General features: G+C 41.1%; 1 protein-coding gene across 1 annotated transcript in view; it reads left to right on the top strand.

The window, feature by feature from the left end:
- Positions 1 to 1,611: 1,611 nt before the first annotated feature.
- LOC149775955 (uncharacterized) overlaps positions 1,612 to 26,421 on the top strand; it is a 70,258-nt gene continuing 45,448 nt past the window's right edge. Inside the window, exon 1 of the mRNA XM_089940834.1 lies at positions 1,612 to 1,847. Coding sequence (XP_089796960.1) covers positions 1,796 to 1,847 — 52 coding nt within the window. The 5' untranslated portion in view covers positions 1,612 to 1,795. The remainder of the gene's footprint in view (positions 1,848 to 26,421) is intronic.

Here is a 26,421-nt window from a genome sequence, read left to right as displayed (position 1 = left end):
TACCCGATGGTCACAGGTTCTTAGAGGGGTTTCCCCGTGTTCTTCTTCCACCAACTATTCTGATCATCACGTACCATGCGCTTAAAAGTGGCGTTAAACCCAAAACAGCTTCATGAAAAGACAGTTAATATTACCATGCGGCGTATAATGGTGTCAATTACAAAGTTAAACATACGGAAAAATATGCAGGGAATAGAAGTTATGGAAAAGATCTTAGTCTATTGGTTTAGATTTGTCTTCATACTGATGTATCTCTTACTAACATCAATATATTCTATGTCACACTGGATGGAATACATCTCTGAATATCAGCACTTCCTGGCCCTGACACCCTATATACGAGTGTAATTTTTGCCGTTATTTTTTTAAATGTCTCACTTGTTTTTATCTTTCGGGCAAATGTTTTATATAGATAACGTTTTTAAATACGTTTTAAAATAGTTCAGTTAGAGAAAGACACAGCATACGATATCTACTGTAATGTCAGGGCACAGCTCAAAATTACCCTCGGACTATCGCTCTCCGAAACATACAAAAACAAGACTGCCACTTAGGCTGCCAGATAGGTGCCGTAAAGTTCCTAGAAATTGTCTGGAAAACGTAGGAACGTGTACGTTATTCTAGCTGATGAAACACCCGTAATCTAATGTCGGACCTAAAAAGTTAAGAAAATCTTGGGCGTTGTTTCTTTTGTGAAACGGTGCTCTGGTCCTGGTCAGCTGCCATTGGGCCTCTGAGCGAAGTACTAGACTTGGATTACTTCAACACTAAATATTCTGTCTTACGTCCATGCGTAATTTTACACCCACCAGGCTACATTATGACTTTGTGACAAACATTTTATATTGCCTAATACTTTATTTATCACACCCGTAGCGGGGCCCCGTGTGGCCGAGTGGTCTAAAGCGCTCTTCGTTACGAATCACTGCCATCTCATCTCTATCTGCGTGGATTCGAGTCTAGGATTCGGCCAATGTGGGTATGTGAGAAAGCTTGCCAGTAGCTTCTCGTGGGTCGGTGTTTCTTCCTGGGGTTTTACTGGGTTCTTCCTCCACCATGCATATGCATACTAGCCGCCATGCATAGCCCATCGTGTGCTGAAAAATGGCGTTAAAGCCCACAACAACAACAACAATACACGCGTAGCTTAATTAATTAACTAACGTACTTAGTAATACATATCATGTTTGGACTCAAACATATCACAAAATTTAAATCTTACTTTTTGATCAGGGATTTTGTAAATCAAATACGTGATATAGGAAATGCCAATGGCAAATAAAAAAAAAAGAAAGAAAAAAAGGACACATCCCAATTCAAATGAGTAAGACATGTTGCTTAACACTGCAAATGTTTGATCGTTAACACATCTATGCGCTACGAATCTAATAGTTGGAATTTTTTTTTCTTTTTATAACATTGCTTAATATTCACTGCAAACTTCCTCATCACGAATATAACTGGATACTGAGGAAAATGTTGCGTAAAAATTGGAAAACAGCATTGAGAAAGCTAGCATAGAATTACTTTAAAAGTTATTTGAGATAGGGCTCATAACTCTTAAAATCGTACAGAGTTATCTTTACATGGGTATTCCCCGGAGAAGGCCTTTGTTAATATTTACAGGTAATGAGCCAAACATGGTTTGTGACGTGTATTCAAAATCCTATTGTAAAAGCTCTCCTATTCTAGAATCCCTCTAGCATACTTCCTTGTTGTATTTGTTCAAATGCAACAGACTATGACATTTTGAATTCAATATGCTGTTTGCACTGGAAATGAACGGTGGCTCAACATGATAACAATCATATACGTTATGGAGATTTTTGTGTGCATTTTCTTTATGGGTAAGTAGATTTCAGTCTAATATACCTAGATCATGATTTGAAACTGAAGGCGATTAAAATAGCTTACTTGTCAAATATCAATATCGGTAGTCATCAATGGAGAAAATGCAAAAAAAAAAAACAAAAAAAAAAAAAAGGCAATCATAAGGTGACAAAATTGTGTAATAAGGTGTTCTCCATCCCACTCCCATGAAGGCGAGTGGCAGAGAAGGCGGGACTGATGGATCGAGAATCGAAGAATGTATACGTCTAGCGTGGATTAACATATAAAAGTCATTGTGTAGGAAAACATAGATCGATACTCGAAGGGGAGTAAGTTTTCATGAACGCCGTAATATTGGTCTATCAACTACCAGTGCGCATAATACATGAAAGTATTAACTACGATCGTCAACCACTGGACGTCTTCCTCACATTTTGGGTTATGAGTCCGGAACTTTAGAAAGTCTGATTATTTCCTGCAGTAGCGTACTAACGTGGGGGGAGGTACGGACGGGGCGGTTGCCCCGAGTGCCAGAGGTCTTGGGGCGCCAAAATCACGTGCGCCAGATGTCCTGGGACGCCAAAACCTCTTTGGGCCTTCGTCTTCGCCGGAGGTGGGGAGGTGGGGGTGGTGAGGCATGTACCTTTAGTACGTTAGTAATGACTTGTTATGGGAGAAACCACTGTTTATTCGTACCTTATCCTAGGTCCCTTGTCAAAAGTTGTATACTTTACAATATGGTTGTTCGTAGAGTTGTGGTAGATGTCATAATCGTCACTAACTGCGACTGTTAAACCACGTAAAGCGGAACATGCTTAATGACGATAAATATAACATGTATAAAGTGTTGAATAACCAACGTATAGTTGATACTTATTTGTACAGTTAATTATGAACATGTCAGTGGTAATTTTTTGTTTACACTTTTCTGTATTTGTGATAACTAGTTATTTATGTTGTTTTTTTGTTGACATTTGAACATTGGATACATTAGAAAACCAGGACACAAGAAGGCAGTTAAATGTAGCTGGTGGTCTGCATAAAGGGAACACACTATATCAAAGTGTTAGATTACGTACATTTTGCCTTCAGCCCATATTAGGATGCCACAAAAGTGGTTAGAGATTCAACAATTACTCAAGTTTAACAAAAAATGAATTACAAGTTCAGCATGTACAAAAAGACACATATGCCTAGAAAGTGGATGTTCTTACTCCTCATTTTTGGGAAGATCACAGCATTTCATTATTATTATTATTATTATTACCACAATACATGGAGAATTGTATTATTGTCTTTATTAAAACTTATTGCTTATGGCCAATACAGGACTTTATACCTTTTTGTAGGCAATCTGCCAAAGTTGTTCAGGGCTGACTATAATTCTTTTTATTTACAAACAGTAGGTACAAAAAAGCTCATGTTCATTTTCAACAAGTTTCATTCAAGTTCCACTTCTCCTTGCCATTACATGGATTATTCAAAGTCAGTGGCATTTCATATTCACTTCTCCTTGCCATTACATGGATTATTCAAAGTCAGTGGCATTTCATATTCACTTCTCCTTGCCATTACATGGATTATTCAAAGTCAGTGGCATTTCATATTCACTTCTCCTTGCCATTACATGGATTATTCAAAGTCAGTGGCATTTCATATTCACTTCATACATACTCCATATTGCCATTACATGGATTATTCAAAGTCAGTGGCATTTCATATTCACTTCATACATACTCCATATTGCCATTACATGGATTATTCAAAGTCAGTGGCATTTCATATTCACTTCATACATACTCCATATTGCCATTACATGGATTATTCAAAGTCAGTGGCATTTCATATTCACTTCATACATACTCCATATTGCTGTACACTGCATAAGGTATAATGGTACCAATTGTTTTTCCATATACATCAATGCTAATGTTTTGTGAAATAAATGTACTTCCTATCCTACCTCAGTATGCATGTCACACGCTTTCATAGAGAACAATGCAAGACTGTCAGTTTGACAAGGACAAAACCAGGTACTCATTTGAACTTAAGAGAGATAACTCTGTTGGAACTAGATAGGGGTAAGAGTTATCTAGTCACAACAGACACAGTTTCAGCCGTGTGTACCACATTTATAAAAAAAAAATCATAAACAATACAAAATATGATCTAGATCAGAATTAACATAATCTCACATGTTGCCAAGAGGCTTAACGTTTTTAAAACCTAACAGAAAGTACAACTCTTACATAATGCACCAATCACAGCTAGTGTCGTTCTTTATTTCTGAATGCAATCTTCCTACACCTTAAACTCCGCCCACCTGGACTTGCGCAATTGGTACCGTTATGCCATAAAAATCTGTAGAAACAAATATATGAAATTATTGTTATCATAATATATTCTTTCACACACTCGCTGCTAAATGATGCATGATACTTAACTGAAAGAAACGGGACATAAATATTACCATAATTTGTATCCATTTCTTCACACTCAGAGTACCATCCCCCACCCATCTGTGTTGAATTGTGCATTACCAATAGCCCTTACAGCACATATGGCTCAGACTATGTCGTACTATTATCGGCAAGGTCAGTCTAGCTTCATACACTATATCGGATGAAAATCCGCCCACTTTAATACACTGCAATGAAATCATCAACATGTATATGCTTTTGTCGGCTCAATAGGACGGATATACAGTAATACAATAAGCTTACATCAAACACTTTATAAGCTGACTTCATCCCTGCAGTTTTACACCCACCCGCCGTCAATAGTGAGTGAAAATGAGTACCCTCGACCTTATCAACGCCATTTAGAATTTAGAACAAAACTCTGTGGTTATACATATGAAAATGTTCATATATTTCGTAACATTTTAAAAAGTAATACCCAGCAATCACTTAGGAGAAAAACAACATCTGCTTGATTAATACGTGGAATGACATTGAAGATAAAATTACGTTATAGATAGATAATACAGACTCCATCAAAACAACGTGTGCGAGGCAATTTGTTGGGCCGATTCTGGAAATCTGATCTTGCAAAAACTGCATTAACACGGTGACTGGTTAATATATATGTATTCTTATCATGGTCATAATATGGCATAGAAACCTGATATTAACTGTCACTGACGGTGCAGGGAACAATTGCCCAATATTAATAAAATACTTGTACGTCTAGACGGGTAGGATAAAATAATAAAATAATTGTCTATGGTCCATCGAAATTCGTCTGGATAAAGAGATTGCTAGTACCACTAAACCCATCTAGTATTTAGCATTAAACGCATTCTCACTGTCACACGATATCACGTATATTACTATTTTCTTCTCATTTTTCCCTGGCAAAAAAAAATACGAATGCCTGATGGACACACACACACACACACACACACACACACACACACACACACACAGAGTAGTGGCTGCAACTTCGATCAGTAAATTAAAAACGTTGTTTTAATTTCAATACTTGATTAAAACACTCTGAGCAGAGAAAGAGAGAGAGAAAGGGGGGGGGGGGGGATTCGGTATATACGTCGGTGAGTCATTTTAGTTTTTGCGTAGTTAGAACAATCACCTTGCACTGAAGAGACTAGCATTGCGCCTAACGGGGAGGACACAAATGTTTTTATTTTATTTTATTGGTTGTATAATACTTAACTAAATAAAAAGGATAGTAGCTTACAACTTGATACCTAGTATATAACTCAAGGAGTTAGACTAATATATCCATTAACGTTTCTTCTTCCTTGTCTCTAAATGAGCAAACGAGACTATTAGAAGATGGCACGGAAACATTTCATCTGTTTAATCTGTTTCCAAGTATACGATGACTGCAAAACACTTAACAAACTCGAGGAAGCGCACTCTTATTCAACGCATGCGTATCTTGAGATGATGACGACTACATGTACCAAGTGTCACTTAATTCTTTTGAAAGTCTGAATGACTAATTCCGTCCGCATTAGAGTGTGAGGGAAGACACAAGAGACAGGCAAACAGACACATCGATTAATGGACAAGAAATCTTTAATATATCTCCGTAATAATAATAATAATAATAATTTTATCATTACTCACGACCGCTTCGGTGGCCTAATGGTTAGAGCGTCCGCCTCGCATGCGATAGGTCGTGGGTTCAATCACCGGCCGAGTCATAATAAAGACTTATACGAATGGTACTAACAGCTGCCTCGCTTGGCGCTCATCATTAAGAGGTTAGTGTTAGGACTGGTCGGCCTAGTGTCAGGATAATGTGACTGGGTGGGCCATTATGCGACTTGTCTGCGGCATGATGCCCCAGTGCTAAACATCACTATGAACTGCCACACTGCAGACATCATAGCGATGAGATTGAGAAATTGTTAAAGCTACGTTAAAAATCCAAATCACACACACACACACACACTTCAATAAACAATCAAACAAATTTACCTTGAGACCCAATATGACGTGTAAACGATTGATGGGAACGTTTGGTACGGATGAAAACAGCAGCAATTTAAAAGCCCCATACATAGATAATATCTACATCGGCATACCAGACAGTAATTAAAAGGTACGTGCTCCAAAAACTTTTGTCAGCGATTAAAACGAAACAAACATCAAATTTATGCAAAAGAATGTCTGCAAACTTAATTACACATATGTTGTTTTAAACACTCGATCAAAGTAACGGTTTGGGTGGCTTTGATTAGATTAAGTGGGGCACTATAATCAGTTTTGAAGACATATATTATATTTGACATGGAGACATGTATTTGGATTAGTCACAAAGCACACGTCACTAAAAGCATTCATTATCAAACTCAGACCCAATTGCCATTAAAAATGCTGGACGTTATACAACAAAAGAAAAAAAAAAAAAATCAAATGCATACAATAATTATAGAAACGAAATAATAATGCACAGAAATCACAATACATAGATAATCACTCACTGACGTGATACATCGCATGAATCAATGAAAATGTGATATTTTCTTCGCTTGAAGAAGTGAAATACTCTGTACTAACCGCTAAAGCACCAACAATTTTAATGAGAACATTTTTTAAATAGCTTTGTCATGAAATGCATTTATTCATGTATCCTCTGAACTGAACGAGCCGTTTTGGCAAATAATACAGGAATATAAATACAGTAGGAATAAATCGAATGACTGATAAGGAACGGAATTCGAATCCTGAGGGACCGTTTTACAATTGTGCTATAATAGTGTATATTTTGGTAACAGTGGTTCTATAGTTCTGATATTATGAATCAAATCGGTTGTGTCTGTGATATATGACTTTAAGTGTTTGAATGAAACTGTGTGTCTGATACATGAATCTAAGTTTCTGAATGAAACTGTTATCTGATATATGATTCTAAGTTTCTGAGTGAAACTGTGTGTCTGATACATGAATCTAAGTTTCTGAATAAAACTGTGTGTCTGATACACGAATCTAAGTTTCTGAGTGAAACTCTGTGTCTGATACATGAATCTAAGTTTCTGAATGAAACTCTGTGTCTGATACATGATTATACGTTTCTGAATGAAACTCTGTGTCATATGCATGTTTCCAAATTTCTGAATTAAAATCTGTCTGATACATGATTGTAATTTCCTGAATAAAACTGTCAGATACATGATTCTAAATTTCTGTATGAAACTATGTGTCTGATACATGATTCTAAGTTTCTGAATGAAACTGTGTGTCTGATACATGATTCTAAGCTCCGCACATGCTCTTTTAACTGATAATTCAACAAAGTCTGCCAACTTTTCAGCTCAATGGTTACTTTCCGCGTTTCCAATACCTACATTCATTTTAAAACATTGAGGTTGGCTTGGACTTTGCCGCGTCTGATGTAATTTGGTAATATTATTTTATATATTTGTTTACCTTCTTTTTGGTAGCATTCTTCCTAACTTCTTTGTTTGTGGCATTATCTACCAGGTCATTTATGTCATTTAGTTGTCCTTATTCATGATCATTACTCATGATCCTTTATGTACAGTGGGCATGACGATAGAAGTGTCATCAAACAGTGTTTGTAGTGTCTCTTCTATGCTACTGTTCATCTGAGGAAAAAATCAAACAGTAATAAGTATACGAGTCTTTCTCTCTATGTCTTTCTCTCTCTCTTATATATATATATATATATATATATATATATATATATATATATATATATATATATATATATATATATATATATATATATATATATATATATATATATATATATATATATATATATATGACCGGTTTCGCTTTAGTGGCGCTCTACAGTTTCGTATTTCGAAATAGGATTTGAATTTTAGAGAAAAAGAATTTCCCCGGGTTTCCTCACTGGTTATACTGGCTTTTTAAAACAAACCTTGTGTATCTTAGGTATTGTTCAAAAAACCTTTAATTCCCTTTATGTTGGTGTATGATTAATGGGTGTAATATGGGCTATAGAGTATACAGCATTGCCTTACTCTAGATGTGCGTTTAAAAAAAGCCAACTCTATTTAGTCTTTTTCACTTCCTAAACTTCAGAGGTAAATTGTTAAAAAAAGAGATTATTACTTTTTTACATTTTATATATTTGATAATCCATTCATTGCACATCAGAAGCTGGTTTTGTCTAGTCTGGCAAAATTCATTTTCCCTATTTTAATAGTTGCTAAGGATAGTGTACTTTAAACTAATTCAGGCTGCTGTTTTGAGCCCAAGGGAGCAGTCATTTTAGCAGTGTGTTTAGATCATGTACAATTTCCAAAAGTACAATATCCAAAGAAATGTCGCCAAATTACATCGGAGTAGCATATATGTATGCCAACTATCTCTCCACTGTGCATGTTTTAAATGCAAACAACTTCACCTTACATACATCACTCTGTCAAAAGTATATAATAACTGGTGAGCTCCCCTTATTGCTTCTTTAGACTGAATTCAAACAGAATTCAATATTTATAGATTACTGCATTTGTATGGTAAAATACGAACGAGTTTTTAGTAGTTAAGTGGGATACTATACGTACAATGGGAATTAGCATTACGGAGACCCCTGGGACAATATACGTACAATGGAAATTTAACATGGCGAAAAATCGTGGGTCAATATACGTACAAGGGGATTTAACATGGAGAAAAATCGTGGGACAATATACGTACAATGGAAATTTAACATGGAGAAAAACGCTGGGCCACTTTAGGGACAATGGGAATTTAACATAGAGTTTGGGTCTGTCTAGGGACAAGGGAAATTAACATGGGGAATAGAGTTTGGGCTTTTGGGATTTTTTTTTTTTTTTTTTAAAGTTTTTTTTAAATTTAAATTTAAATTTAAAAAAAGGGGTAGGCAATGAAAAGGCTATCTCTTTTCGAGAAATATGGCTGGCCCTGAAAAGGGCCTTTGGGTTTTCTTCTGCTTCTAGTTTCTTCTTTTTCTCCACCAAGTTCTTATTTTATCTCCAACACTCTTTCTCTTCTTTTCTTTCTTTTTTTTCTCCTGCTCTTCTTTCTTCTTCTCTTCCTCCTCTTCTTTCTTCCTCTTCTCATTTTCTTCTTCTTTTTCAATCTTTTCGTTCCATTTGCTTATTCTTATTCTTTCCTCTTCATCCTCCTTCTCCTCCTTTATCTCTTTCATGACACCACTAATCTTGTCCTTTACCTTTTTTAAGTTATTAATTTCCATCTTTACACGATGGGGACTATAGGAATAATGGTCTTCAACCAGTCTTATCAACATCTGCTCCATCATTCCTAAGTTGTCTAAAACGTCTTGTAATGTTTGTATTTTGTCCATTTGGTTAGAAGCCATCTTCTTTTTTATTCTTTGCAGAATGGTTTGAACGACGAATACTGTGGGTTCTTATACTTAAAGCGCGTACGTGAAGGAAAACATCCCCCAAAACGTAAAATTGATCTTACCTAGATCATGACCAAACAACGCGCGGACGTGAAGGAAAACATCCCCTACTTTTTCATTTCATATAATAAAACCCAAACTATACTCTCCACATACGCTAAGAAACAATGAACAAATTCATAATCTACTATCCACACAATCGTACGTGAGCGGGTACAAACACAAACACACAAACACAAACACACAAACACATACGCTAAGAAACAATAAACAAAATCCATAATCTACTATCCTCACAATCGTACGTGAGCGCTTACAAAACCCAAACTATACTCTCCACATACGCTAAGAAACAATAAACAAATCCATAATCTACTATCCACACAATCGTACGTGAGCGGGTACAAACACAAACACACAAACACAAACACAAACACACAAACACATACGCTAAGAAACAATAAACAAAATCCATAATCTACTATCCTCACAATCGTACGTGAGCGCTTACAAAACCCAAACTATACTCTCCACATACGCTAAGAAACAATAAACAAATCCATAATCTACTATCCACACAATCGTACGTGAGCGGGTACAAACACAAACACACAAACACAAACACACAAACACATACGCTAAGAAACAATAAACAAAATCCATAATCTACTATCCTCATAATCGTACGTGAGCGCTTACAAAACCCAAACTATACTCTCCACATACGCTAAGAAACAATAAACAAATCCATAATCTACTATCCACACAATCGTACGTGAGCGGGTACAAACACAGACACACAAACACAAACACACAAACACATACGCTAAGAAACAATAAACAAAATCCATAATCTACTATCCACACAATCGTACGTGAGCGGTTACAAAACCCAAACTATACTCTCCACATACGCTAAGAAACAATAAAGAAACCCATAATCTACTATTCACACAAACATACCTTAGCTCTTACAAGCACCAACACACAAACACATACCCTCACACTATCTTAGAAAAGAGTTAGTGTTTATATTCACACTACTCTACCTACACATTGGCAAATTGATGGTTATTTCTTTTCTAGAGTATTGGGTAGCCCTGAAAAGGGCTGTTTTTTTGGAACTTCATGGACACCTGGTTAATGGTGGCACCTTCCAGGCCTGGCGCCACATACACATCTTATCCCCCAGTTACTTTTTACTTTTTTGGGAGAGAGAGCAGAGGCAGGATATGTCGCTTCAGAATCCCAATTTTCGCTCTCTGGGATTCTGAAATTTATTCTTCTTCTCTTCTTTTCCTTCTCCTCCTCCTCTTTTTTGTTTCTTCTCTCCTCCTCTTTGTATCTTCTTTCCTCTTCTTCTTCTTCTTTATATCTTCTCTCCTCCTCTTCTTTTTTTCTTCTTTCCTCCTCCTCTCTTATCCTTCCCTCCTCCACAATGGCTTCCGCGGCCAGTTCATTCAACAGGCGCCTGGCATATTCCAGATGCACATGAAGTTCCAACAGTTTAGACAGTCTCGTGTTCATTTTTGGTGTTGATCAATCAACACGGGTAGCTAGACTGCCCAGCGAGTTTCAATTTATAGTGAAAGCGCGGACGTGAAGGAAAACATCCCCCTAAAAAACATAAAATTGATGTTACCTACATCATGACCAAAAACAACAACGCGCGGACCTAAAAGAAACACTCACTCACTTTTTTATGCTACCCATCACTATTTTAAAATTTTTTATAAATCACTTCATTAGACTATCCACATACGCAAAGCAATCCAATCTAACTCCAAATATACACCTCAAACACAAAAAAAACCATGATTTTAATCTACTATTCATACCAACTTACTTAAGCACTTACTAACACACAAACACATACCCTCACATTTTTTTAAAAAGAGTTAGTGTTTATTTTCACACTACTCTACCTACACACATTGGCAAATCGATCGTTATTTCTTTTCTAGAGTATTGGGGTAGCCCTGAAAAGGGCTGTTTTTTGTTTGCTATGGCATTCTTTTTTTAGTTTCTAAGAATGCGATGTCCTCTGAGGATAGACTTTCTGGCGATAGGTCTGCTTCTTCGGAAAGAAAAGAAGAACTCTTTGGTGTCGATACGGCAATCGACAAAGCCTCTGTCAGGTTCAGGTTGCTGCTGCTGCTGCTCTTGTTGTTGTTGTTGCTGCTGTCTCTGAAGTCTGTACTTCTCTGTCCATTCTTCTTTTTCCCTGTTCATTTCTTCTCTGAAGAGCTCTTCTATCAGGTCTTCAGTGATTTTTAACATTCTCACATTCTCTATTTCTTCTGGCTTCGGTATCAGACTGTGTCTGACCCTATGCAAATTCACGTAGGCTTCGTGGAGTTTAGCTAGTTTGGAGCACATCTTCTTAGGAGGATGAGTCGACAATGGATGGTTAGACTGGAAACAACCCGGTTCTTAAAGTTAAAGCGCGGACGTGAAGGAAAACATCCCCCACACGGTTTTTGAGTCGCAACGTTTAGTGAGTGTCATGAGAGGGATAGTAAGAAATGAAAGAGCATCAATCCAACATTCTTATAGCTAAACAAAAGACAAAGGCATTTTTTTTTTAAAACACAACATTTTTTATTCAAAAATCACTTAACACTAAACAACAACTCTAACCTTTTTAACAATAATCCAACAATATAACATCAAACAATTTTTTTCAAAACACAACATTTTTTATTAAAAAATCACTTAACACTAAACAACAAGAACTCTAACATTTTTTAACAATAATCCAACACTAAAAGATTCTCCACTAGGTAAAGAGGGATAACAGTCTTCCATGGTTTCTAGTAATCTAGGATGACTTCTCTCAAACTGTTGATTTCTATGGTATTATCGAATTCTGCATACAGGATGACGTTCACCGTTTCATCAGGGTCTCGGTCTTTAAACTGAATTTCCACACGAATCTGGCCGGATTTTATAGGGTGGAAATGTCCCTCGTCGCTGCCTTGGTCTGGAGTGAAATCGAAAGCCCACAAAGCGTAGCCTCCTGCATAATCCTCGTACGTAATACCGTGACTGGTATTGGTTCCTAACTGTCCGGTGGCTTCGTACAGGGACAAGTACGATCTCAAGTAATTCTTCTTGGTAAAGTCAGGTTCGAAAGGTCGGGTACACAAGGTCTTGCCATCGCAACTGACTTCGATTTTGGACACGCCAAAGTGTTGAAAGTAGAAAGGATTTTTTTCGGCAGCTCCGTTGAAGGCTGTATTCTCGACGATACCAACGATCAAACGTTTGGGTAACTGTCCTTGGAACAGATGATCTTCGATCATGGATCGCTGTCCCTTGGGAATGGTGAAGGTTTTCACTTCCACGCGTCGTATGGGATACTTGGCGGTCGTTCTACTCAACGTCTGACTGATGTCGTTTCCCACTTTAGGTAACACTTCCACACGGCGTACGTAGAGTCTGGCTTCTAGGATTTTGGTTTTGTAACCGTCACTATCAGCCATCAAATGGAAAGCGGCACTGCTACGATTCAGTCTCAGGCGGACATCCACCCCGTTCAGCAAATACTTTTCTTGCAACCACATGTCCAAATGCAAACGATCCATCAGTTCTAAACTTGTGTCGGCTCCCGTGATTCTCTTTCTTCGTTCTACAAATCCATCATTGTTGTCTTTCTTTTCATCAGTTTCCAATATTTCAAACTTGGTAGGTTCGTCAGCTTCCCATACCACACAGGCATTGAGATGAGTGTTCTTGGCATCTATTCCGTACGTCAAGAGATTTTCCAGGTAGGCACGATAAGGGTAAGTATCCATGCTGCTACTGACCAGTTTGTTATTCAAGTACAAGTCCACTCCACTGAACAAGGAATGCATGAAATTGTTGACGGGAGCTACTGCTTCATCGTCTATAGCACCTCCAGTCTTATCTAGAATTTTGACTTTCAGGTACAAGTAACTGCTATTCAGATCGATGTAATCTTCGGGCTGTCCTTTGATTTCAAACTCGATGGGAGCGGAATCGGTCAGTGAGGAGACGGGGTGAAATTCCACCCACTGGGATTCTTGCATCGTCATCATCGTGGGGGGCATGGCAAACAGATCCAGTTCCGTCTTGGAACAAGCGCAAGATTCTCGGTGCATCATTTTTGGTCTCTTTTTTCTCAATAATCGAAAACGTCTAAGTCTCGAACGGTTCTTCTTTTCTTGGCCTTTCTCGCTTGAAGTCTGGTGAATGGGTGTTTTCTTCGTCGTCTCTTTCTGCCTTGTCCTTGCTGAATGCCTGACTCGGTAGCGTGCAGGGCATTTATAGGTGTTTCTCGTTGGCCTAAAATGTCTTTGCCCGTTTGCAGCAAGACATTTTTGCCTGCCCTCATGAAGGCTTCTTTAGGGTTTTGTTTGTCGATGATGACATTTTGGAGAAATTCTTTGCCTTGCGTCAGTGCCGCATCTTTCAAGGCGTGCAATCCGCGTGTCACCATCGGTTTCAACACCGGGGCCACCGAACGAAAGGCCGATTTTAACATGTCTCCTAAACCGTGTCCTCGCTGTCGAGCAACCCCTCGGTACACTGGATACATGACTTACTTACGAATCGTGAGAGAACCGTTTTCGAAAATGGAGTTTCACCGTGACTTTTCCTTTGGTGAATGAAATATTTTGTCCCAGATCTCCTTTTATAGCAATGTTGACCGTGTCCAAATACGACTTACTGACAGGCAAATAGTGAGGATGGACAAATTCGCGGTGGACGTGGTAAGTGTTTCCACCTTCCTCGTCAGCGTTCGTGGCAGAATCCACTTTGAAAGGAATGACACGCAGTAACGGTACGGAGGTGTGTCCCACCACGTTGTACTCCACCACATCGGAATACACGAACATCAAATTCAGTCCTTGGTTCAGTTCTACCGGGGCACGAAATAACTTGCTAAAAGACTCGTTGTCGTAAACGATTGGTAATTCGTTTTTCTTGAGCATGGCCTTTCTCATGTCCATGTCTTCGCCCAACATGTCAAACAATTCAGGACAAAATAAAATGGACACGATTTTACTTCGTTCAAATTTCATCAAGAAGTGACGAGCTGCTTTGTGGTACTCCATGGTGACATTTTTGTTGACATGCTCCAAAGCTTTCAGAAACACGACATTAAACCTGGAGGTTATGGTGCTGACCAAATGTTGACCACTAAAATAATAGCCTGGGGGAATGAACAAGTGATAGGTGGTGTACTTTTGTGTACGGGTTTTCTTGTCATATTTGACATTCCTATCCATCCACTGTTGCATTTGCTCGTCATGAACTTCCACATCAAAAAAATTTTGATTGGGAAGGACATTGAGGACTTGGGTCGGGTGAATCATTTCTACTAAAGCCACTTCCCAATGGGCTTCGTGATCTAACTGGATGGCCTGAGGTAATTTGGCCGTGTAACAGCACAACGTGTTCTTGGGAAACACCTCCATGGAACTGTCACTGGGTAAAGTTAAGTAAAATTGGTTTTGGTGACTCATAATTCCAGAGTTCTGTGGCTGTCCGAGGGGTTACTGGACGTCAGAGGCGTGTCTCCGTCTAAAATGGGGTTCTGGTTGTGATTGAAGTGGTGACTGGCACTGGCACTGGACACAAGGTTCCCGGGGTTCCCGTTCGAGGTGAATTTCAGGGAGGGATTAGGAAGCAGGTAACCGATGCAACTGCTCAATAAAATGGTCCACAATTGTTTGTCTCCTTGTTGCAAACTCAAATTGGCGATGGCTGCCCCGATGACACAATACACCACGAAGATTTGGCAGAAAAAGACGATTTGCGTTTTAGGCACACGTTCTCCACACCACACCCACAAGGGTTGTTTTTGTAAATCTTGCACAGAAGAACTAGGGGAAGGAGGAGTGGTCGACGTAGCTGCGTCTGCTGTGTGAAAAGGCATGATGGTCACTTCTTTTTACAGTCGATGACTTGCGAAGCGTCGATCCAAGAATCAAAACTGGGCGGATATCCTTTCCAACGTACTTTGACTTCTTTGACACGTCGTTTGCCCACTTTACGGGTTCTGCGTTCGAGAATGCTTTCGATGTCGTACACGTCGTCTTCTTTTTTGGTCACACGTTGTAACTCGGGCAAATAAAACGTTCCTTTGAGCACTTCTCCGTTCATGTCTTCCAATTTATAGACGGCAGGATGACGGCCATGCACTCGTCCAGTGACGCGAAACAATTCGGTCGTCCAGTTAGGTAAGTAACCTTTGTCGAAAGTGCGTTTGGTTTTGCCAATGCGCACCCAATCTCCTACGGCCAACTCTCCACTTTTCTTGGGGACAGCCCTCGTCGGGGACGTACCAAACAGGCGCTCAAACACCAACACTTCGTTCTCGGGAGTCACGTCTTGCGGGGCACGTCCGATGCTTCGATGGTAAGATTGGTTGTACGCTTGCACCAGGTGCGGTAAGATGTCGATGTACTTCAGAGTGTGGTGATGCGTAAAATATTTCCACATGCGTTCTTTCAAAGTGCGTTGAAAACGTTCCACGATGTTGGCTTTGGTTTCGGGATTCTCGGTGGTAAAGAAATGAATGTCACGTTTCTTTAATTCTTTTTGGAAAGCTTGGTTCAGAAATTCGGTACCTTTGTCCGTTTGCCATCGAAGAGGGTGACGACCGCTTTGTTTCAACACTCGTTGCAGGGCTCGCACTAACTCGCTGCTCGATTTGGAAGTCAAGGGCACGACCCAGGCAAATTTGGAAAAGACGTCGATGACACAAAACAAATATTTGTAGCCACGATTGTAGCTGGCCAAATGAGAGACATCGGCTAAATCGGCTTGCCATTGATGATCGATGCCTTCCACTCGGGTGCGACTTCTGGCAAACTTGCGTCGAATGGGTTTGTGTAAAGTGTAGGTAGCTTGTTCTTGTAACATTTGTTGCACTTGAGGTAAACGGAGACTTTTCAGTCGAGTTTTGGCAGCACGATACAATTTTTGAACTCCTGCGTAACCTGCAGGATGCGAGGGATCGTAGTAAATGCTGGCTAAGACTTTTTCCATTTTTTTGTGTTGGTTGGTGTGTTAATAAGACACCCACTCTTGGAGGATGCTACTCTTTTTCTCTTGGGGTATTTTCTTGGATTGCAATGCTTTGCGTGTGCGGCCAGCAATAGGCGTCGAAGAGGAGAAGGATGTCTGAGCGGGGGATATCGGTTCTTGTTTCACTTCTGTCTTCACTTCTGTCTTCACTTTCTTTTTCTCTTGTGAGGAAGAAGGGGTGGCCATCATCTTTTTAATCCATCCAATTCTGGAGGTACGTGGTGTTGTTAACTTGCGTACTTTTTCTGGTGGAGTTTGAAACCCTTCCTCTTCTTCTCCTTTTTCTGTCTTGGTCACGGGTACTGGTGGTACTGGTACTGGTACTGGTACTGGTGATGTTGCTGGACTTTTCATCAAGGTCTTAAAATCTTTCAGAGTGGGTAGAGCTGTTTCGTCTAAAGCTTTCTGGTGAAAGAGTTGCAGTCGTTGCAAGAGTTGACCGTACTTTTGCGATTTTTCTGTTTCGGACTAATCTTGGCGATCCATCAAGGACTGCAATTCGTGTTGTAACTGGGACATCTCGCTCAAATGGGGATTGGGAGGTAAATGCGGGGTGCGTTGTTCTTGCCACCGATGGTATTCCATCCATCGTTTGTAAGGCACTAAAGCTAGTTTTCGTCCTTCCATGGGGTTGTCAGGGGTCGATTCTGAGATCTTGGGACTTCCGAAGGCCTTTTTATCTTGCTCCCACCAGTCCTCCCAACATGGTTCCCAAGACTCCTTTCAGTATGGGGCCTAACAAGAGAGGTAAAATACCTCCACGTTGCACTAACATCTTCTTTTTTTGACGAATGGGAATTTTCTTTCGAACCATTTGGCGAAGAACGTGACGATGTTTGCTTAAGCATTGTTTCTGGTGTTTGGACAAAGGGATCGTGCCTTTCAAAACGTTCAAACAACATTCGCACACGGTATCGATGACCTCTTTGGAGGCCGTTTGAATGAGTTTTTTTTCGTAGGGGTGGAGAAGCTTTGGACAGGACAGATAACATGTCCCCATGTTTGGCTAAACGTGGTGGCAGTCCTTTCCTTTTCTTTCCTTGGGGTTTTCTGGAGGGTGACATCTTTGAGTCTTCAGGAGCACCGAAAAAACACTGATACCCGACTTGGTCACAGGCCTTTTTTATACTGGAACGCGTCGCCACTGATTATCTTTACGTCGTATCAGTTTGAGGACAGGCATGACACGTCGTGCAGGGGTACGCAACGGACTAAATCGAGCCAGTTCTTGCTTGGACAAATCCAGTAAACTTTGTAACATGCCCGATCTTTCTTGAACTTTGATTTTGGGAGAAGGTACTTTGTGAGCAGCAGCCACTGCCACTAAATTGGAAGGTCCTGCCACTGGGGAAGTTCTTTTGGGGGTCATCAACGGAGAAGTTCTTGGTGTGATCAACGTCTCCAAGTACTCTTCAGTTCTGGGTGTCATTAACGGGGAAGTGGACAAACGTGAAGCTGCCGGAGACGCAGTCACCGCTGTGGCAGGTCGTGGTTTGCGAGTGTAAGGTTGCGTCCTGGCCGAAGTGCCTCTCTTGCGACTAGTTTTCTGTGGACTTTTCTTTTTCTGGGGGCTTCTTTTCTTTTTCCGGGGTGGTGTCTCGTCAGAGGAGGGTCCTGCCACTGGAGAAGTTCTCCTTGGGGACCTGGTCTTTTTCTTCTTGGGGCTTCGTTGGACTTTTGTCTTGGGTATAACTTTGAGGGCATTAGGATCCCATCTTAAGAGTGAGCGAATGATGACCCCTCCTAGAGTACCGCTCCCTCCAGGTTTCAAAATGATTTGTTTTTTGGTTTGAGTGTCGATGCGGGGATCGGCCAGTTGGACCAAAGCGACTTTGTTTCGATCGAAAAAGCGTTTGGTTTGATGAGGAATCTGAATGATTCCTTGGAGTAATTGACGTGCCGTCACCGTGAACCATCGTAAGACTTCTTTGAGACTAGCTTCTAAGACACGAGCTCGTGTTTGTGGATCTTTTTCTCGACTGATGCCATACAAGGCACGAATCAATTTGACGGGAAGATGCGACTGAAGGGACGTCATGTTCGCACTGAGAGTGGGACAGACGATAAAGGGTCTGAGTTTTTTTATAGATTTTTTTAGGGGGAGTGAAATGAAGTCGAGGACGGAGACGTGTACAGGACAGGCCCTCCGTCTTGGCACCAGTGGTGAAACAAGTGGGTACGAAATCGCAAATCCTCGGGAGTCGTAGGTTTCAAATCGACGAGTAAATAGGCGTGTGGAGTTTGAGTGGCATCGTCGTACGCCTGAGTCAGCCAAGGCGTTCCTAACTGTTTGGCTAAGACTTGCACTTGCGATTTATCTCGAGGGGTTTTAAACAAGACCACGTAATGCGCATTGAGACTGATGGTGCGATGGGCTTTACTTTGTTGAAACAAATTTTGGGTGATGTAAACGACACTGGCATTACGGTGATGCCCTTTGCGCGTGAACCACAGTTTAATTTCTTCTTCGTCTTCTCCTAACATGTCGTCGAAAATGACCAAATGGGTTAGACGGGAGTCAGAGACGATGCCGTCGTCTTCTTTAGGAATGCCTTCCACAAACACGATGGAATCGCCTTGACTTTCTCGCAAGAGGCTGTACGATCCGCTGAGGGGGTCGATCGATCAAATGATATTTATGTTCGATCAAACGTTTGACGAATTCGGTTTTGCCTGAACCGCTAGGTCCAGCAATGAGCATGTTAAAGGGATGGCGAAGATACAAAGCCTCCCAACTGGCACGATCTAAGTGTTCGTCGATGACTTTGACAGTAGAGGAAGAGGGAGCAGAGACAGCAGAGGTAGCCATGGTGTGAGAAATGTCACTTGTGACACGAAAAACAAACAAGACAAGAGTTTATATACTTTTTCAGAACACGTTTATTGAATGTTTCAAACATGAATACGAAAGACAAAAATGCATAAAAGCCAAAGGCTTAAGTACAAGAATAAAAGGCACATGATAACCATGAACGTGGAATAAACACAAGTGTCTGTACAACATGTTTTGGGTAAAGTTCTAACCAGTTCTATAGTAGGGGTAAGGTCACACAAGTGTCCTCCCGAAAGGGTCTTTCAGGCCTGTCCACGACAGTCCTGTCCTGGGTGACGGGTTCTTCTGCCACCGTCACTAACACAGGTTGAAAAGTAACTTTTTTCCTTGAATAACTCTCGTGCATACTGGGCCACCTCTTGTGTCCAAGCCTCAAAACCCTGGTCTCGGTGATGTCCAACATTTGACTCCTAACCAATCTGGTTTCTTCTTCGTCAACGACATGGTAAGTTACTTCAATGAACAATGAACTATCGATCTTGCCTAGGGTTCCTTTTCATATACAGACCAATACCGACGTGACCGTACGGTAAGGTGAAGTGATTGGGAAGTCGCACTCGCTTCTGGTATACAATTTGATAGACTTTTTCCAAGGGTCGACTGACGATGTGGTGAGTGGGTAAACGTACAATCTTGTTCGGTTGATAGGTGGTCACTTTAAAGTTTCCATCCTCTCCCGATTGCAAGGCTTCTTTCAATACCCCAAAGTTGACCACTCGACTGGTACGATGATTCAGAGTCAGTCCTTTCACTTTGCACGTCGTGTGCACTTCTCCTTGTTTGTCCCGGTATTCGTAGCAGTAATTTTTGGGACCACCACTGACGAAACTTAGAATCTTGTCGTCGGGATGCTCGTCTGTCCAGGCTCCTAAACGGTCTCCTTCGATGTCAGGGTGCTGTTGAATCGGGTGATGGATGTAAATGCAACTCTCCGTGTCAAAGTACAGGACGCGTTCTTCTAACAGTTCTAAAGCTTCGTACAATTTTAAGCGAGCATGAGCTGTCACGTAAGCCGTAATGATAACATTTCCAAAAGGGTCGTCTTGTACAAAGTCCAGATCTTCTTCGTAATTGACCAAGATCAAATCCTCTCGAACGACGTCCACGTGTTTCGTGTATTTGGTTTTGTCGTGAATCATCTGGAAGTAGCGGGAAGGTTCTGTCAAATATTCCGTCTTGGGTAAACACGGTCGTTGTGCCATTTTACCCCACAAGCAATTTAACATCACTTTGGCAAACGATCGCCTGCCTTCGTTTTTTTCGATGTGGTCTAAAGAGATGCCTTCTTGTGCGTAGTATTTCTCTTTGAATTGTATTTGGTATTCGGGAGTGTGACACCAGGAAGGATAGCCGCTGGCTTCTTGTTTCAGTTTCAAAAAGGCATCCACGTAGTCGGCGAAAATGCCTTTCTGAGTAGGGTCACCCTTGTGGTACTGTTGTGTCTTGGGAAAGTGGCAAATTTCGTACACTTCTAACAGTTGGTATCCCATGTCCAGAGCTTTGAACAATTCCACGCTGACCCAGGTTCCCGTCAAGGCACGTTCTTCCTGGCTGTGATGGCAAGGTTGGTCCTGGTTGCACGTTTCGTCACAAGTACGGCACAAAGGAAACATCAGTTTGCCTTGACAATGGTGAGGTAAGACGGGATGGTATAGGTTCGTGGGAGGCAAAACTTTACACTTGATCAAGCCTTCGTATTGTCGAATGTTTTTCAGGTCGATGTGTTCCGTGAACAATTGCGGGTGCCCTACAGGAAAGCGACAATATTTGCACACGTAGGGATACAGCGAACACACGTCCAAGTATTTGATTTCTTCTCCTTTCTCTTCGTCGGCTTGGTACAGCAAACAGGTGGCATTGGTCCTTCCTCCGTACAAACTATCCCTCGGGTTCAGCGGGTCCATGAACTGGTAACTTTCCACGAGGCGTTTAAACTCGGGATCGGTTTTCAAACGGTGATCGTACTCGTGTTCCCACATTTCCACCACTTGGTATCCTTGCTGTTCTAACTTTAGGCGTCGCTGACAAGTGTCCTGGTACAAGTCTTCCATGGTTCGTTGCAAAAACTAATTTTTAGTGTCACGGTCAGGGTAACAGACGGGACATCCGTGAAATAAGCAACCGTTAAACTCGTACACGATCTTGGGGTTTTCTAAGTCCCAGCCATCTACCGAATACGTTCCGATGGTCTTTTCGCCTCCTCCGTTGCGGGCATGCTGAATCCATTTGTCTTCCTTGTCGCACAAGTAATGTAACCAACGTAGGGCTTTGACCGAGTATTGACGCTTGACATAGTGGGTCGTTTGAGGACTGATGACAGCCACGGTGTTTTCAGGCATGAATCGTTGGCGGTACACTAAGGAACACGCTTTGGCAATGGTGCAAGCTTCTTTCAAAGGATCGACCCCTCCGTGTTCCATGAACAGTTCTCGAAATTTTCCACAGCAGCGCCGTAAAATGTCCACGTCGGAACGACAATACTTTAACATTTCTTCCTGAAAGTCGAAAGGGTCCGAGGCGTGAGCTTGGTGCGAAGCGTAGAAAGCTTCTCGTTGTTCGGTACGCATGTTGTCGGGGTCGTAATAGTGAGCCTCAGGCAAATGGGATAGAACAGCATGTTGATTGGCTTCCGTATTGAAAAAGTGTGGAAAGTACCCTTTAGCCATTTCTGTCATTCCAAACGTTTTAGGCATTCGACTCAAAGGCATGGCCAAATAACTCATCGAATCTTTAAACTGTACTTGTCCCACTTGCATGAAAATGATTTTGGCTCCGTTCAAAATCACTTTAGGACGTTCGGTGCCATGTTCCGTATAGTACCTCAAAAGAAACTGTCCATCGTATCCGGAGAAATTGTGAGCCATCACCGTGGCATGACGATGACAATCTCCGTAACGTTCGATGTCCTCTTGGCTCCACGTCTTGTCGATGGGGTCTAAAACCCATTGGGCAAAATCGGCTAACGTGTTTGGTCCCCGAAAGATTATTTCACGTCCTCCAGGAATCTTGCTGCAGTGAGGGCAATGACTGAATATAGGTTCTTGAATGCACTTCTCGCACGCTCGATGAGCCACGCAGAAATTAGGGATGTGAATGCCAGTCTCTTGCATGCATTCGAAATCGAAAAAGATGAAATTGCCTTTCTTCTTGTGACCGTCCTCTTTCTCTGGTGGGGGTTGGTATTTTTGCACGTAACATTCGTGTTCCAAGTCCACGATGTGGTGACAAATGTGACATTTTTTCTTTCCTCGACATACGTGTGCCTTGGCATTGTTGGTAAGTATGCCTTGTCCACACGTAGGGCACAATCTCAGGAGTTGACAAGCACATTTCTTCTGTGAACCTTGTGTTTTCAAATGTTGCTGGTAACAGGCAGGGCTGACAAACGTGCGCAGACAAGTCGAACAAGGCACTGGTTCTTCGCTCAGACAGGGTGGAGAAGCCAAACATCCTGGGCATTTCAATCCACAATGCTTGTGTTGCTCTCGATTGTTATAACCATAATCACATTTCTCACAATAATAACCGTATCCCAGGAATCCGGTGATACTGGTAATGGTATCGAAATGGTCATCGTGATGATAAACATGAATGTATTTTCCGTCCTTAAAATCCTGGCCTCGAAACAACAGAGACCCGCGCATTTCTTGAGGGTGCACTTTCAAGGTGTAGCGTTGAGCTAGGGCATCTTGCAATTTTTGCATCTCAGGAATGCCACAGGGTGTGTCTTTGGACAGGTCAGCTTGTTGCAACAGGAGTTCTGCTTCGTTTCGTTGTTTGGCTCGATCGGATCGTTGAATAGTGTTCCAGGTTCTTTTCCATTCTGTCGTGTCGTTCTTGTTGGCATAGGTTCGTCCCACCACGATGGCACGGGCTAAACATATCTGGTCATGAGGATTGTGAATTTGGACAAGACTACGCTTAATGCTGCGAAGCTCGTTCACCAATAACATCTTTTTGCGTCCTGTCCCTTGAGGAAGAGAGACGTGGGCCATTTTCAGTGTGGCTTTACCATCGGTGATGTCAAACTGGTCATTAGATTGTTGTACGTGTTGAATCTTGTCCATGATTTTGGAAGGGGTTAGTTCTGCAGGTCTGCTAAACTCGATCCAAACAGGGGATTTCAAACCGTCGTGATCTATGGATAGTGTCAAGCGATCGTCTTCTTTGGGTTGACATTGTCGCTTGAGTGCGGTGAGCAAAGAATCCCACATCTCGGTGATGAACCCTTCTGCTTTCTCCAAGGGTACGTCGGCCTTGAAATCTTTAAACTTCACCGTGTAGGTGTAAGCCGTGGTTCTAAATTTTCTAGAGGAGCGCTTTTCCGTCTCTCGAATGGAATAGTATTTTTCAGGGTTGACTAAGGGTGACGAACTTGGTTTAGAGGTTTCAAATTCTGGTTCACTCATGTCCTCTTCAAAATCACTGGCATGAATCTGTGCCAAGATTTCAGCCCTGGTACAAGGCGATAGATCACGTTTCTGCCTCTTACTTTCTTCTTCTTCTTTCTTCTCGAATGAATGGGATCGTTTCATCTTGAGTGCAAAACGTCAAATGACTCAAGTTTAAACACCATAGACTAATTTATAGTCTTGGCAAACCAGCGTATATAAAAAGGGTGTGTGTCTTGTCCTTTCACTATTCATTTCACTCTCAAGCTGAGCACAACGATGGAAGAGCCTTTTTTCTTTATGGTGTAGGAGTGAGTTTAACCAATCAACTTTAACTGCCTTAAGCCTTTGCCACGGCCAAGGCCTACTTCTGATGATTGGGTTGAAATCACTAAGGGTGGTACGACAGGCTTAGTCACAGGGTTGGCGTGTTTAGCTCGGGAAGGTCGTATTCTCTTCGGTCGTGATAAAGAAGTCTGATACATTTGTTTCAGACTTCTTAACTCCGCTAAAATGTCCAACAGTACCGTAGCCGTTTGATTTTCACCCTCTTGTTTCTTTGCTGCTACTTCTTCTTGCTGTTGTTGCTGTTGTTTTTTTCTTACCTCTTCTTGTTGCTGTTGCTGTTGCTGTAGGAGAAAAGCTTGTTCCGCTTCCTTTTGTCGTTGCATAAATTTCTCCAATTCTTCTTTCTGTCTCTGTCTAAAATTCTCCACTTGTGGTAATGAAGAAGGTAACGAAGGTTCCGGAACAAATTCTTGCGAGGTAAGAAAATCCACAAAATCCCAATGTACCTCTTCTGAAAGTAAGTCCGGGTTCCCTTGGGCAGTCTCCCCTGCTGGTGCACCCCAATGGATCGTTTTCTGAGTTTCCGTCATGTTGAATCATTGTCGCATAGATTGACTGCACACAAGCGCTAGCGAATCTATATAGACCAACTGACGTCACAGACTACTCTCTTCGGATTGGATGCGGGCTGACTGAATTTTGTAACGCGTGTTTGGATTGGTGAATGAACTCAATCCGTTTCAATCCTGCCTCTATCTATAAATAAGCGCAGTTCAGTGCATTGATTCACCTGTTCTCTACGCTTGTGTCTTCCATGATGTTCCGGACGGACATACCCATGTATGTCCGATCCAAGTGGGCCGTTGTCCACAGGACAAACACCAGCCTGTGGATACGTAGGATCTACGTAGAAAGACAAGGATGCCTGAAAAGAGTGCTGATTTACGGACCAACAGTGAGACGTAGCCTAAGGACAAGAAGAAGACCAATGCGGTACCATTTATGTTAATGAATACATTAACATAAACCCAAAGGCCCTTTTCAGGGCCAGCCATATTTCTCGAAAAGAGATAGCCTTTTCATTGCCTACCCCTTTTTTTAAATTTAAATTTAAATTTAAAAAAAACTTTAAAAAAAAAAAAAAAAAAATCCCAAAAGCCCAAACTCTATTCCCCATGTTAATTTCCCTTGTCCCTAGACAGACCCAAACTCTATGTTAAATTCCCATTGTCCCTAAAGTAGCCCAGCGTTTTTCTCCATGTTAAATTTCCATTGTACGTATATTGTCCCACGATTTTTCTCCATGTTAAATCCCCTTGTACGTATATTGACCCACGATTTTTCGCCATGTTAAATTTCCATTGTACGTATATTGTCCCAGGGGTCTCCGTAATGCTAATTCCCATTGTACGTATAGTATCCCACTTAACTACTGTTTTTCGAATGGAAATACTCCACGACCTTGGGAGTGAAGTATATCTATCCGACAAAACGAGTTCATATTTTCCCATACAACTGTACTAACCTTTTTATTATATGCTGTCCTTAGCAACCGGTTGACATTTGATAGACATTTCTGTCAATATATGAAACAGAGATGTCTGCATTTGCAAATACAATGTTAAACAGCTTAAGGCTGATATTGTGGATCATCCAAGCTGAGAGTTATGTGGAAGCTTTTAATGCAAGAGCTACAAAAGTGACCCATTTAACATATTTTGTCTCTGTAGCTTACGTACTTGTCCTAACACTGTTTATTTAGGTCAGATTGAATATTTTTGGGGATGATATGGGTGCTGGTGCTCTTTTGACATTTCTTGATCATGAACGGTGACATGTTTTGCATTTATACACTGAGAGATTGGTGTCCTTAGACTGAAGCAAAGTAGGATCATCTTGAGTGTTCGTAAGACTAGACATAACATTCAGAATAATTCGGTTGAATATAATCTATATATAACCTAATGCAAGACCCGATCCTACGACAAATAACCAGAACAGGCCTATTTTAAAGACATGTATGTCGACCTGTTTGGATAAATTTAATTTCTCACACTAGCTATACAGAAGCCATCTATGGCAGTTTTAACCGCATAACCTTCCGTGCACATCTAAAAAAATATATCATTCTAGAAGCCATTAGACATATTTGGCCGAATAATG

The sequence above is a fragment of the Sinohyriopsis cumingii genome, chromosome 18 (assembly GCF_028554795.1).
Source record: "Sinohyriopsis cumingii isolate HCF-2022 chromosome 18, ASM2855479v2, whole genome shotgun sequence".
NCBI lineage: Eukaryota > Metazoa > Mollusca > Bivalvia > Unionida > Unionidae > Sinohyriopsis > Sinohyriopsis cumingii.
This window is presented reverse-complemented; position numbering and strand designations above follow the sequence as displayed.